We start from the raw sequence: 15,713 nt of genomic DNA on the forward strand, positions 1-15,713 counted from the left end.
CAGGGATTGTCTTTCTTTTATGTGATCGAGTCTCTTTCTTATCTTCTACCCACGAGGCCAGCACTGCTTTGCATGGCCAGAGTAAATTTCTTTTCGGTTAAGACAGTGTGCTCAGATGTAGCTTGTATTTATTTTGAAGATGTATTTCTTCCTTCCTGTCACACTCATGACCTACGTTTGCCTGGAGAAATTTTGTATGTTAATAGAATTACCTTAAAGCGAATTTTATTTTCCATTGCTCTCTTGGTGTATTTTTGCAAGGAACTGAATTTCTTTTGCAAGGTTTCATTCTCTAAGCCCTGCTGCCAAATTATGATTTGTTTTGTGCAGCTTGGAGGACTGTACATGAGGTACTTTTGTTTGCAGAGCGACGCAGCTTTGGCGTCCACTGCATACTCAGAATGTGTTCATGGTTTCAGGTGCTTTGAAGTCCTATTTGCGGGAATTGCCTGAGCCCTTGATGACTTTCAGTCTGTATGAAGAATGGACACAAGTTGCAAGGTAAGTTTAGAGTGTTCAGAGTTTGGAAAGTTCAAAGCAGCAATGAACCACTGTGCCCCATTTGTAAGTCCTTGTATTCTAGGAATCATGGGACACTGAAATAGCATGCATAAGGATGTGTCCCTGTTCTGCCTGCATCCAGAGTGAACACACTCAGTATTGCTAGGATAAAAACCTCCTGGACTATGCTTTTGTTTGAACTGGTATGGCTTCACCCACGTTAATGAACTGCTGATCTCAAACCCCTTTATAGTGGAAACAGTTCTGCAATTGGGGTCATGCATTAGAGGGCAGCTGTCTGTGCTCCTGGCCGTTTGCAGGCTCAGTGGTTCAGCAATGGAATGGGAGCCTTACTTAATAACTTGCATTAAAACAGTGTCCACTGCGTGCTAAGCTTTGCCCCACTCCCTCCTGCCATTCTTAATAAGCATCAAGCATCCAGAATAGGCACATGTTATCTTCATTGTATAGATAGAGAAACTGGGGCTTCGGAAGGAGCTGGGCCAAGAAATTGTCAGGGCTGGCATCCAAGATGGAGACCTATCTGCCCAAAGGCTCCACCCATTCTATGATCTTGTCCTCCACCCTCGGCTTCAACCCTCCTCGTAACAGGACAGTGTATTTCAAATGCTCTCAGCATCTTGGCCAGCCAGGTGATCTCCTTCTTACCTTTTACTTCCTCTCTTAATTGCCTAATTTTTCAGTCTGAGGAAGGAAGAACTGGTCTCACCTCCACTCCTGCCCCTCCCCCTTGGCTCACCCTGTCACTTTCCTACCGAGCTGACCACCAGTAGATAGAGCCATTTGTGCTGAAGCTGTGTGGCTTCTCAGGAATCTGCAATCACTGTGGACCAAGACACTTTCTCCCTGATAAACCGTGAGGTTTTAAGTTCAAGGACAAGCTCTTAGTCTGTCTTGGGACTGAGTTAAATGAATCAGCGGTCACATGAATGGGGTTTCTTGTATCAGGTAGTCTCCTCACTTCAACTCTTCTAGGTTCCTAGACTCAAATTCTTCCTTAGGAGGAGGTGTCTGTCTACTGCACATAGATACTGTAGTTGAAAAAAGCCATCCTTTTGGCTTGGTGCCTGGCCTCTCCAGTGTAATCAGGTGACTCCCTGTTCTGGAACTCATTAGCATCATGGGCACCTGCTACACTCTTTCTAGAGGACGGAATGGTTGCTCTGTGGGTTCTTTCCTTCCTCTCTCGTGTTTATGGAAGTTTGTCCATCAAAGTTGTGTGGAGCCAGAGCTCTTGTACCTGCTCCACATGGGAATTAGCCCCAGCCTGGAGCTTTGGAGCAGAGTTGACAGCAAGAGAGACCTGAGGTTTGGGCTCCTGGGAGCTTGGGAGTTGATCTGTGGCCAGGCTGCCTTTATGTTAAGGAAAGCTAGGCTTCATAATGCTGCTAATTAACATAAACATGCCTACACAGAATTTCAGTGGCATCTGCTTGTGCCAAGCCTGGGGCATGGTGATCTCACAGGATTTGCCTCTAGCCTTGAGGTCATTCAACAGAATCAGCATTCTTCCCTGTCCTGCAAAACTTGGTGAGATGAAGTACCTGCTCCCAGTCAAATAGCATGGAACTGGGATTAGACTCCAGATCTGCTGATTTCCCAGATCGTTGCTGTCTTGCAGTTTTGAAAACAGACAAGCTTCACTTGATAAAGAACATGCATTAGCTTTCTGCTATAAGAAATATGTGACATAATCAGCTTAAAGGAGGGCAGGTTTGCTGTGGTTCTTGGTTCCAAGGTTCAGTTCCTGTTGCTTCAGGCTTATGGCTACGCCTTATGTTCTGGTGGTAGAAGCATGTTCGCCTCATGCTGGGAAGTAGAGAGCAGGTGGGGACTGGGTCCTAACACCTTCCTCCAGGATCCAAGTCTTCCAACTGCACTCTACTTCAGGAAGGTACCAACATCTCCTGCTAGCACCACAGACTGACAACCAAGCCTTTAGCACAGGTACCTCTAAGAGACATTTCAAATCTGAGTTATAATAACACATTAATATGGGTACTAATAATGTGTCCATTTATAAATTCTTGTGTATATTTCTTTCCTAGTGTGCAGGATCAAGACAAAAAACTTCAATATTTATGGACAACATGTCAGAAGTTGCCACCACAAAATTTTGTTAACTTTAGGTATGTGTATGAGTTTGCTTTTCTGTTGCTGTGAAAAACATCGTAATCAAAAGCTACTTGGGGTGGGAAGGGGTTTGTCTTTAAGGTTACAACCCATCATTGAGGGAAGCCAAGGCAGGACGCAGGGCAGGAACTTGGAGGCACAAACTGAAGGAGGGACTGTGGGAGACACTGTTTTATGCTTACTCCAGCCTTACTACTTAGCTATCACAGCCTGGGCCACCCTGCCCAAGGATGGCACTATCTGCATGCAGTAGGCTGGGCCTCCTACATCAGTCATTAATCAAGAAAAAGCACTGGAGACATGCCCACAGGCCAGTCCGCTACATGCTTTTCCTCAGTGTTACATCTTCCCAGGTGTGTCAGGTTGACATCAAATTAGCCATCAGAGTGTCTGTGATTCTGTAAATGAAGCTTCAGTGATGCTGGAGTGGATATGTTTCTTCTGAGGTGACTCTACCTCAAGCGTGCTTGGCACATTCAGAAGGCTTTGCAGAATAATACAGAGCTGCTGGGATGGGGTGGGTGTGCATGCACTGCTGTGCACTAGCGTTTGGGTGATGTTGATATGCAGGTGGTCTGATGGTGTGGACACTGCAGCTGTTAGCAGAAGCATTGCTGTAAGAACCTTCCGTAGCTGTATGTTGTGTTTGCAGTCCGAGCTGCCCTATGTAAGTGCACGGTTACTCGGTAGTTACTGTTTCTGTGCCCTTTCATAGGAAGTAGTGCTCCAGTCACTGTACAGTGGAGAGTACATTTCATTATGCTAGTAATTGATGTCTCTAAGAGAACTTCCCATGATAAACTTCTGGGACTGCAGTTTTCCCTTGGACTTCTATAGCTCGGCAGAGGTGTAGAGGAAAGGGAGCGCCAGGGAATTGTCTGTTAAAACCAAGCAAAGGGTCCAGCAAGATGGCTCCATGAGTAAAGGCCCTTGCTGCTGAGCCTCACAGGCTGAGTTCCTGGAACCCACAAGAAAGAGGGAGAGAACTGACTCCCGCAAGATGTGTCCTTCTGTCCTCTCTCACTCTCCCACTCCTCTTCCTCTAATACACAGGAATAAATGTTACTCAAACTTAAAAACAAACCTTTCAAATCAGACATTTTTTCTTTTTTTTTTTTTTTTTTTTTTGGTTTTTCGAGACAGGGTTTCTCTGTGTAGCTTTGCGCCTTTCCTGGAACTCACTTGGTAGCCCAGGCTGGCCTCGAACTCACAGAGATCCACCTGGCTCTGCCTCCCGAGTGCTGGGATTAAAGGCGTGCGCCACCACCGCCCGGCCAGACATTTTTTCTTAAGAGATTTGTTTAAAATCCATTTTGCAGGTGATTTGTGTGAAATGTTACCTGACTTAAGCTTGATCTTGGTCTTTGTCTCAGCTGCATCTGATACTCCCTGTCCACATCTGAAGGGTTGGTTTGCCTTGTGAGCTGGTGGTATCTGTAACGTCCCTTGTTGATAAGTGTAACAGACCTGGCTCAGAAATGGCAGACAATGGGAGTCTCTTCGGGGTGATGTGGGAACTCAGTTACAGTCCTTAGCGTGTTGGGGTTTGACCTTTTGGATTATTTCTTTTTCTCTGTAACTTTTACTAATTGTGGGTTTTTTTCTTTGTTTGTTGTTTTTTTTTATATAATAATGAAGGACATCCTTATGATTCTAAGTTCAAAAATATACATTGAAAAATCTCTTGTCCCTAGCCACCTAGTTCTTCTGAGATACAGAATCTACAATTTCTTCAGTATCTGTTCATTCTACAAGAGCCTCTGTGTGCATGTGTGTGTGTGTGCCCATGTGCAAGTACATTCATAATGCATATTTTTTCTCTCATTGCCCACTTTTTTTAAAAAAAAAAAATTTATTTATTTATTATGTATACAACATGTTTGCCTGCAGGCCAGAAGAGGGCACCAGATCTCATTACAGATGGTTGTGAGCCACCATGTGGTTGCTGGGAATTGAACTCAGGACCTCTGGAAGGACAGCCAGTGCTCTTAACCTCTGAGCCATCTCTCAAGCCCCTCATTGCCCACTTTTTAAAAATAACATTTTCTTATTTGAGAATTTCATATACGTATACAATGCATTGTGGCTATACTCACCATGTCCTGCCTCCCCCTTCCCCTGAACCTCCTTGTTTTTAGCCTGGAGGATAGTATACATTGTGCATGCCATCTCTCCTTTGCCTGCTTTGCTCCATATCTTCGTTTAATACATCTTGTAGATTTTTCGGTATCACTACATGATTTTTGTGGTTGTATGTATAGGACATTACTGTAGATCAACATAGCTATACTTTACCTGACCTGTTCCTTGTTAATAGATAGCTGGTTTGTTCATACTGTTTCATTTTTATACTAAACGTATAACAGCATTTGTCTATGTAGTAAATTGGATATTTTCATAATTAAAATGAGGGTTTTCAACTATAGTTTCATTTTTTTAAAAACAATTTTTATTAAATATACATTAAGCCCACTATTGATCACAGTGTAATTAATGTAGGAGTAAAGGAAATAGATTATAAAGGAAAATTAAATTAGAAATAGATATGGTGAAATCGGTGTGATGGTGTTGGACCTGTTTTCTCCTTCCAAGCCTTCAGTAATCTGTCTATAATACAGTGCACAAGAAGTGTGAGCAGCACCGTCCGTGAGCCGGGCCCCAGGTCGGCAGCAGCCTGTAGTAAGGGCCTGAGTCATCTGTGCCAGGCACACAGCAGGGCAGGGACACTCGCAGTGTCCGACGATGCGCCTGCTCTTCTGTTTGTCTCCTAGGTATTTAATCAAGTTTCTTGCAAAGCTTGCCCAGACCAGTGATGTAAATAAAATGACTCCTAGCAACATTGCCATTGTGCTGGGCCCTAACCTGTTGTGGGCCAAACAAGAAGGGTAAGTGATTCTTCTCTACCTCATGCTTAAGTTTCTCCTTCCTGGCAATTAGCATGGGGAGTGATGGCATTCAGGAGACACACTCTCGGACTGCAAGTGACTTCAGTCCCTCATGGGCTCATGTTTTAAACATTTGTTTCCCAGCTCATGGCATTGTTTGTGGGGTTGTAGAGCTATTGAGAAATGGGGCCTGGCTGGTGTAGGTAGGTCTGTAGGGGTTGCCTTTGAAGGTAACGCCTGGCCCCTGGTTTCTAGGAGCCTGCTGGATCACCTCCATATGAACATCTTCCACAAAACAATTCTGCTGCCATAGTTCTTTCACCTTGGTATGATGGAAACCATGAGCCAAAACAAACCTCTGCTTCCTTAAGTCATTTTGTCCTAGCAGTGTAAAAGTAACTGATACAGTCCTAAGCAGAGTGACTTCACAGGGTTGCATTTAGGAAGCTTTGGCTGGCATTGATCAGTGTGGGTTAAGTAGAAGAGGTGGGCACAAGGGATCAACTGGAGAGCGGTCATCATCTGAGCATGGTCTCTGTCCTCACACATTATCTTTTGCAGTAAATGCTGTTCTCAGATCCGTAGATGAGGATGCTGAGTCTGAAAAGAATCAGTAATGTGCCCAGGGCTGTAGGGCAGGGCAGTGGTGGGGTCCAAACGCTGGTCACAGGGTCTGTATCCTTACCTCTCACTGCCTCATTGCTGCTGGCCAACTTTGCAAAGACATAATTCAAATCAGTCATTCACTTGCTCAGTATGCCCAGTCTGGTTTCAAAAAATAGTTATAAGCATACAGGGTAATAAAACAAAATTATGCATAAATAGGAAGACAGGATAACTGCATAGATCATATAGCAAATAAACCCTGACCAAAGACACCATCATAGAAAGTGATGTAAATGTTTAACTCCCGGGACAAGAATATCAAACTTCAAAAAGCAGTGTAGCTCAGCTGGTTAAAAATCAGTACATTTAACAGTAATAGACACAGCTCTCTAACACCCAGAAACTTGTCAGAAAACACCATAGACAAAAGCTAGGAAGGAGATGCTCCAAAAATCTGCAAAAGGCCTGAAAGAAAGCTTTGTGAATAATCAGCAGTTCTCTTTAAAAAGAATTGTTGGAATAGAACACACATGGACACTTCCCCCAGTCCGGTGTAGCACTTCAGCATGAAGTCTGATCAGAATCCTCACATGAGGAAGGGTAGAAGGGTAATTTGCCAGCAGAGCTTGCATTATGCTGGAATTCAAAAGGATCTGTATGTTTTGCTTGGTTAGAAAATACATAATAATGTCTGATGGGGACCAAGGTCAAAATGACATTAAGACAGGAGAGGTTGGTTTGAGGCAGTCAGACCTGAGAATCAAGGATCCTAGGAATCCAGTAGGAAGGATTTGTTTAGGCTCACGGTCTCAGAGGTATCAGCTGGCTCCATGGCTGTGAGCATCTAATAAGGCAGCCCCTCATGGCAGCAGGAGTGTGTGGCACAAAGTGTGCCTACTTTGTGCTGGCCAGGAAGCAGAGCTCAAACCAGAGAGGGAAGGGCCAGAAATCTTTAAAGGCACTGTTGGTAAAATTCCTTCCCAGAGGTGTAAAGCAGTGTCTGTCCCTTCTCCCAAGGTCCCAGCAACAAACTGAGGCATGACTCTGCCACAATTCACTCTGGGGAACCAATGAGTTATTGGCTTCCTTACAGAGCCTAGGTGGGGTGTGGTGATACTGTGTTCCCCAAAATACTGTGCACCCTAATAAACTTATCTGGGGTCAGAGAACAGAACAGCCACTGGATATAGAGGCAAAAAAAAAAAAAAATGGTGGCACACACGCCTTTAATCCTGTCACTTGGGAGGCAGAGATCCATCTGGATCTCTGTGAGTTTAAAGCCACACTGGAAACAGCCAGGCATGGTGACTCACGCCTTTAATCCCACGAAGTGAGCCTTTAATCCCAGGAAGTGATGGCAGAAAGCAGAAAGGTATATAAGGCGTGAAAACCAGGAACTAGCTGGTTAAGCTTTTAGGCTTTTGAGCATCAGTTCAGCTGAGACCCATTCTGGATGAGGACTCAGAGGCTTCCAGTCTGAGGAACCAGGATCAGCTGAGGAATTGGTGAGGTGAGGTGGCTGTGGCCTGTTCTTCTCTGATCTTCCAGCATTCACCCTCATACTTGGCTCTCAGGTTTGATTTTATTAATAAGACTCTTTAAGATTCATGCTACAGTGGGGGTTACTTGTAGGGGTGTGGGCACTTCCCCCCACTCTGCTGCACCTGGAAAGCCTTACCCTTCAGAAATAAGGGCTCCTGCCATAGCCGCATAGTTGGAGCTCCAGTGCTCATCTTCAGCCTATATATACTCCATCTCCCACCCCCACTCCAGGCCACTTCAGGTAGACCCAGGTGGGTCAGGAGCAGTGGGATACTCAGGTGAGTGTCTCATGCCTTGATCCACCCCTCTGTGCAGGGGTAGACATCATCAACACACCCAGTTAGGTTGATCTTTTGCCAAGGTGGAGGTGGGGGAGCAGCTGAACTCCTCAAGATGTTGCTTGGCTCAGAAGATAGTAACTCATGACGCATACACTCCAGTGACCAACTTCCTCCATGCCCCAACTCCTAACGATACCATCAAATTATGAATCCATTCATTAGATCAGAGCCCTTATTTTCCAGTCCCTCTCTAAGATTGGATCCACTACTTGGGAACCAGCCCTTAAACACTTGGGGACACTTCATGTCTAAACTACAACTTAACATGTGAAAATCAGTTTAGGTCTGTTGAGAACCTAAAGCTTTGTGGGTGCATAGTAATCATCAGGCACATTGCAAGCTGCTCGCTTTGGTGGCTCGGTGGTCAGTTTGATGGCAGTGATAGTGATTGTATTTTTTTTTTCTTTTTCTGAAGCCCTGGTAGCAAACCCTTTCAGCTTCTGGACTGTCTGTCACCTTGGAACCAGAGCATATATATGTATGTCACCCTGCCATGGGAAGGCAGGGATTTTGAGGATACTTAAAATCCATGCACTTGGTGACATCATGGGCAGCAATAGTTTGGGGTAATCTTGGGTCTACCTACCAACTGTGCTGCTGATACAGTGTGGAAATGCAAGCCCTATTCCAATCAACTTGAAGCCCATCTTTGTGTTGGTGCCCAGGTGCCCAGGCGTCAGACATGATGATGGTTATCACAATTTGCTGGGGAAGGATTGATAGTAATTGGGTAAATTTTCCTCTTGGGCCATTCCAGGCAAACTCATAGGATAGGCCCTATGGGTTTAAATTGTGTATCTGTATGTAAATATTTTATCTGCCAGCAATCTTTGAGATCCCTGGCAGTTTGCAGAAAATGTGAGACTGTCAAGGTGGAACATTTTAATTGTGTGAACTTCTTGCAGAACACTGGCTGAAATAGCAGCTGCCACATCTGTCCACGTAGTCGCGGTGATTGAACCTATCATCCAGCATGCAGATTGGTTCTTCCCTGGAGGTAATCATGGTGCCAGTCTCATGGGTTGCTAAAGCTGTGTGACAGTAGTATACCCCATTTTTAAAAAGAAGAAAATATGTTGATGATTATGTAATTGGTTTCACTTTCTCATACTTCCCTTTAGATTTCATTCATGTGCATTTATATTTTGATATAATGATAATTATATTCTTTTCCATTTCCCCTAGTTTCACTAAAACATATTCAGACAGTATATATTGAATGCTCACTAGTTACTATGATTGTATACTGTGTTCTCTGAAGGAACTTGGCTTCCCTGAGAAGGCAGCCACACAAACGGATCAAATAAACTTATAGCGTAGCAAATTAGGATATTAGAGAGAGAAAGGTTTGACAAACTCGGATGCTGAGAAGAGGGAGCCAAGATCTGTGTTCAGGAGTGACGCTGACCGCACAGAGGCCCTTCCTCAGTGGGGTTTCTTCCTGACTATCTGCATCGTTGTTTGGTTTGTGCAAAGACAAACTAAAGCAGGCAAGGCTAGGGCTGGTCGGAGCTGGTTTGTGCAGTCAGAGAGTCAGGGTTTCGTTCTGTAGCTGGTGGAATTTCCAGTTTCTCTTGTTGCGCTCCTGGATCCACAGAGGTTCTCATGGCTTCCTCTTCAGGAACTGGTTGCACATGTGTTGAGTCCACATGTCCCAGCCCTGCTTTTCTTAGTGCAGCCCAACTGCCCAGTCCACTACAGTGTGAGCTCCTGCTGCCAGGCTGGGCTCAGTTCTTCTCTTCTGTCTTCCTGTTCTGAGAATTGTTTGTTGCTGTTGCTCAGTGAAGATGGGTAGGAGACTGAAGATTGGCGTGTGCCTGGGATTTCCTTCAAGAAAATGATTCTTGCAAAAAAGAAAAAAAATTGCTATAGGCAGTGAGCCTTTGATGATGCTTTTCATCTCTATTTTATATCAAGAGTTTTGATTTCCGTCATTTTTTAAATGATTCAGTAAGTTCTCCATGCTCCTTGTCCCTTTCTCAAGTCTTAGATTTCTCTTAAGAGCAGTAGAGCTGTGTGCTCATCTGGCCTTTTTTGGCTTGCCTCCCACTGGGGTCACAGGATCCGTTCTTCAGATGAAAGTGCTTGAGCTGCCCTTGTGGAATATGAAGGCTGTCTTTCCACTGGAGTATTGGAGAGCTCCCCTTGTGTACCAATCTCAAATTTATTTATTTCTCTTATGACAGAGATAGAATTCAATGTATCAGAAGCATTTGTTCCTCTTGCTACCCCAAATTCTAATCACTCAACCCACACTGGAAATGACTCTGACTCGGGGACTCTGGAGAGGAAGCGACCTGCCAGCATGGCAGTGATGGAAGGGGACTTAGTCAAGAAGGAGAGGTATGTGTAGAATGGTTACTTCCACAGAAGTAGTAGACCATGGATCTGGTACTGGCTTAATGGCCCCCATGTAATCCTGCCTTACAGAGTCTAGATCATTCAGAAACCAGACTGTCAGTCTCTGACCACAAAGTGTGTGTGTGTGTGGGGGGGGGGGAGATAAAGAGTCTGTTAGCATCCAAGCCTGTGCATCAGGCTTTACTTGACACGCTTATGTGCCCCGCAGTAGAATGACATCACACATACTAAATTCACCTAAATGATTTGAGTGTTAGGAAACAAGAGAAAAGACACATAATTAACACGTGGATTTTTGGCTAAGGATCATATAAGGACAACCACATTTCCCAGTGAGCTGTGAAGAAACATATTTTTGGCATTACTTGGCCTTACTACATTTGCTAACTGCTGAATCCAACATTTAGGTGAAGAAGCCCCAGAATTTGACAGTTCTGGAGGAGGGAAAAATGTATGTTTTAAACTTAGAGGCAGCATGTTTCCATCCTATTGTCTATGGGCAATTTATGAGATGTTCAGTGCTAATTTAGGCCATGTATAATTCTTACCTTTAGAGGGCAACGTATCCTTGTGTGAGGCAACTTACAGTAGCTCCACATAAGAGCTGTGTGAAGCAACATGCTGTCCTCATACAATGGCAGAGTTGGCAGGCTCAGTCTCACAGTGGGCTTCTCTTGTTCAGGTTTACTTCTCTAGTCTCTCCCTCTGAAATACACTGTCATCCTTTATCATTGAGTTCTGATACCTGAGCATCATCCAGGTCCTTACCATTCTTCCCTGGTGGCCTATTAGAAGAGTTAGTCCTTTGAATTTAAGTTACAACATATGGTATTACAAGTCTCACTAGCCCATGACACACAATTCTCAGCAGTCTTCTCTGTATATTCTCCAGTAAATTAATGGAGTCCAGTATCTTAATGTTCCAGACTTCATTAAAAAAGAAAAAAGGTTCTGAAGTAAGTCCATGCAGAAATGGTCTTGATGAAGAGTGTCTTCCTCCCGCCCCATCCTCCAGGTGCCACCCTCCCAAAAGCAACTCTTTTTTCCAGCCGTATGTAACTCTCAGCTGTGTCCTCATGTGCACACACAAATGTTTCTCTGTTCCATGCAAGTTGAGAGGCAGTGCGGTGTGATCTTGCCAGCACTGGTATGCTTCTGGGCTTGGTTTCCACCTCCTTCCCACACACAGGTTTGAGATGGGAATCAGGTACTAGGGCAATCGACACAGAACATCGTGTCACTCAACATGAGGCCTGCCTGTTCGCTTTCAGCTACACACACCAACCTGATGAGTGTGAGGTGTTGGCTTTGCTAAGGTTTAAAACTAGATCCGGGCGCTCGCTTTGGTAACTGGGATGACCACTGACACAACCTTGCCACTTAACTGCATGCTGGGCAACGTGGGTGGCTGTCCCGTTTGTGGTTTTAACCTGTGAGGACCAGAGGGCTTCCGTCTCTTTAACTGGCTTGCGTGGTGTGTTGACTGTTTCTTCTCTCTGTGTAGCTTTGGTGTGAAGCTTATGGACTTCCAGGCCCACCGGCGGGGTGGCACTCTAAATAGAAAGCACGCGTCCCCTGCTTTCCAGCCGCCACTCCCGCCCACAGATGGCAACGCCTTGGCTCCAGCAGGCCCAGAGCCTCCTTCTCAGAGCTCTAGGGCTGACAGCAGCTCAGGGGGTGGGCCTGTCCCCTCTTCTGCGGGCATATTGGAGCAGGGGCTGAGCCCAGGTGACAGCAGGTAAGGAGCCCACTTCTGCTGGCAGTCAAGGCTAGATGCCCCTACCTTCTTCCAGGTGGCAATCTTTGGCATGGCAGCCATGCCCAAAGAATGTGGTGGCAGAGAGTGAGTCAGATTTGCTTTCACACCATTGGTTAGGGGAGAGAAAAGACTGCAGATTGCTTGTTTGCTTCTCTGTTTTCAGAAGAAGCAACACTTGTGTGTGTGCTTTGATGCTGGAAAGTAGAGACTAACCGGTGTCTAACGGTGTGCTCAGCCTATTCGGTGTGTAACTGTCAGTGTCCACCTCCCCTTTGCCTCTTGTCGTTCCGTGTGCTAGCTAGGAAGCATTTGAAAGCAGTGAGCTAGCCGAGTCACAGCTTCTTGGCATTTGTCATCCATTCGCTCATTCAGTAATTACATTCAGTTGCACAGTTTCACCAGTGGCTGCTGTTGCACCAGGCCACCAGCACACTGGGTGACTAAGTGTCCCTCCACCACTCAGGGCTTTCAGTTTTATGGGGAGCTGACACATGGGTTCAAGGAAGAAAATAAGGTGGCGTGTTTTCTTAAAAGGCCTGTTCCGTCACTTGAACTTTTGACAAGCCACTGGGAGTCACCTTCAAGAGAAGATGCCTTCAGATTGGAGATTTTCATTCTGTTGGTGTTCGGTTCTCTGTGCCGATCAGGCAGCGGCCACAGTTTTCTCTCGTTCAGAACTCATGGTGCTGTAGAAGATGAGCCGTGCCAGAGAGTGCTTAAGTTTTAATTGTCATTGTTTTAATCCTCTTCGGCCAGCCACACAGTGCCATACGATCATATATGAGATAAAGTTAATGTGCACAAAACAAAACCTATTTACCCATGCATAGTTTACCATACTCAGATGGATTGTCCTTGGAGAACTCTCATTGCATCTTTTTGGTTGAGGGAAGTGAAGTTGTTAACAAGATAGAACTCGTCTGGTCTTGGTGGTGCGGCCCATAATCCCAAGGTACTCGAGAAGCAGAAGGCTCACAAGTTCAGGGCCAGTCTGGGTAATAGTGAGACCTTGTCTCAAAGTAAAAAACTAAAACTCGGGGCTGAGGCTGTAACTCAGGGCAGAGCACTGACCAGAAGTAAGACGTATGGTATGGCAGAAGATGCCAGAGAGAAAGAAGCACAAGGCAGGACTCTCTTCTCTTCCGATAGCTGGACTCAGTGCTGTTGTGCATCCCTGAGTCCTCCTTGATCCCCGTAATTTAGGGAAGTTCATCTTCAGTCAGGAGATCGGAGGCTTTGCCCTTGGCCAGGTTGTATGCATTGCTCTAGGTGCCATGTTGGCCTGTTAGTGGCCACTCTTCCATACATGGCTTGGTTTTACGGTAAATATTTTTCTGTTTATGTGAGAAAGAAAGTATAAGCAAATGCACATATTTTCTTTTTTTTTTTTTTTTTTTTTTCTTTTCGAGACAGGGTTTCTCTGTGTAGCTTTGCGCCTTTCCTGGAACTCGCTTTGGAGACCAGGCTGGCCTCGAACTCACAAAGATCCGCCTGCCTCTGCCTCCCGAGTGCTGGGATTAAAGGCGTGCGCCACCACCGCCCGGCCTTTTTGTTTTTTTTTTTTTTTTTTTTTTAAATGCACATATTTTCATTTCCTCGTGACAGTCAGTTTATATAACCAAAGCTAACTATTTAAGGAAGTAGTTAGTCTTCGCTGCAGAAAGAGGAATGGAGTGTCAGCCGTCAGTCTCCCTTTTGTTTTTATGCTTGAGATATTTTTGTGCACACTTCACACTGCCCTTTGGTGAACTTGACAGAATGATTGTAATATTTGGTATAGAGAGTTGTGAGCCAGGAAGTAGGAAGTAGGAAGCCTGAAGCCTGAGTCGGCTCGTCCCCTGCTGCTGTCAGCTTTAAGACTGAGTCATCAAGCAGGTCTTCTCAGAATTTCTCTTTCCTTGATCCAGATAGCTGATGCTAGTTAGGCCCTTCTTAATCGGAGTGTTACTTTGCATTGTTAGGTTTTTTTGTTTGTTTGTTTTTTGGGTTTTTTTTGTTGTTGTTGTTTTGTTTTGTTTTGTTTTTTTGTTTTTCGAGACAGGGTTTCCCCATGTAGCTTTGTGCCTTTCCTGGAACTCACTTGCTAGCCCAGGCTGGCCTTGAACTCACGGAGATCCACCTGGCTCTGCCTCCCAAGTGCTGGGATTAAAGGCGTGTGCTACCAACGCCCGGCGCATTGTTAGTTTTGTATAGTAGCTAGCAAAAATCTCCAAGCCTTGTTTTCTTAAAATAATGTCCAGTTTAAGTACATGCAAAACAGAACTGGAGGTTTCTTGTGGATGCGCTGAAATGACTGGCCTTCATTTCTGTGGCAGAGTAGCTGAAACTGAGTCTGTTGCAGGGACTCTCAAAATGTCTTGTCTCTGAGTAAATATCAGCTCACTAGCCCAATACAAACTATTTAAAATTTCAAATAACCCCCATCTCCCTGGGTTCTGGTATCCACAGGTCCAGCTGACTGTGGTCCAGAGAATTTTTAAAAACTCTTTCTTTAGGGCTGGAGAGATGGTTCAGTGGTTAGAAATACTTGGTGCTCTCCCAAAGGACCAGAGTTCAGTTCCCAGCACCCACAGGCTTACAACCACCTGTAACTCTAGTCTCTAGCTTCTATGAGTACCTGCACACACACACACACACACACACACACACACACACACACACACACACACACACCCTTCAAAACAAAACAAAACAAAAACAAACCACTGCATTGCACACTTTTTGATTGCCATTCTCCAGACTATACCCGTATCCAGCATTCCCATAGCTCCTCCACTGTATTGGTTATTATGAGAGTTGACTTAATGTATACAGAAGGGTGTTGACAGTTAGGTTCTAATGCCATTTTACATACGGGGCTTGAGCAACCTTGACTTTTGGTATCCATAAGAAGTCCTGGAACTTCCCACCCCCAAATCCCATACCAAGGAACAACTGTATTTTATGGAATGCTTAGCGTTTATACCAGGGAATGCCTGAAATCTTAACTTCACCTCTACCTCTCTCAGTCCTCCAAAACCCAAAGACACTGTGTCTGCAGCTGTCCCTGCACCAGGAAGAAACAACAACCAGGTGACCACAGGCCCAAGCCAGGCCCAGGCAGGTGGCAGCTCCCATCAGCTCTCAGTGGGCACACCTCACAGTGCAGCTGGTCCCAGCCCTCACACTCTGCGTCGAGGTAAGTGACCTGTACTCCTTGTACTTGGGGAGGGTGTAAGAACTTCCTGCAGGTACTCCAAAGAATCAGTTATGAAAGCTCTTAGAAATCTTTTTCATGACTGTTACCAAATAATAAGCAGGCAAATTAGTCATTAAAAGGAAAAAACATCGGAAGAAACTGAAAAAAAAATAGGGAAAAGAAAGCAGGAACTATAAAGCTTAGCAGCAGAAAGAAGGCTCTGCAGAGTCACTCCTGGATTTCTCGGGATTTGGTGTCCCAAGCTGTGCTGTGTTTGGGAACTACCGCAGCCTCTCTGCTACTGACCCTTGTGAGCCGGAGCTTCAGGGCTCAGGGTTTTCTGGTTCTGGAGTAACATCATCTCACCAGTTCCCACCTGTCTCCTT

The 15,713-nt window shown here is 45.1% G+C and overlaps 1 protein-coding gene across 2 annotated transcripts in view; it reads left to right on the forward strand.

Moving 5' to 3' along the window:
* Nucleotides 1-15,713, forward strand: part of Arhgap17 (Rho GTPase activating protein 17) — a 51,900-nt gene that overhangs the window by 23,973 nt on the left and 12,214 nt on the right. For both annotated transcript variants that reach the window (XM_059267282.1, XM_059267275.1), the window contains exons 11-17: nt 420-501; nt 2,571-2,651; nt 5,427-5,540; nt 8,935-9,026; nt 10,216-10,372; nt 11,895-12,128; nt 15,158-15,327. In XM_059267282.1, coding sequence (XP_059123265.1) covers nt 420-501; nt 2,571-2,651; nt 5,427-5,540; nt 8,935-9,026; nt 10,216-10,372; nt 11,895-12,128; nt 15,158-15,327 — 930 coding nt within the window. The remainder of the gene's footprint in view (nt 1-419; nt 502-2,570; nt 2,652-5,426; nt 5,541-8,934; nt 9,027-10,215; nt 10,373-11,894; nt 12,129-15,157; nt 15,328-15,713) is intronic.

This window comes from Peromyscus eremicus, chromosome 1 (assembly GCF_949786415.1).
Source record: "Peromyscus eremicus chromosome 1, PerEre_H2_v1, whole genome shotgun sequence".
Taxonomy (NCBI): Eukaryota; Metazoa; Chordata; class Mammalia; order Rodentia; family Cricetidae; genus Peromyscus; species Peromyscus eremicus.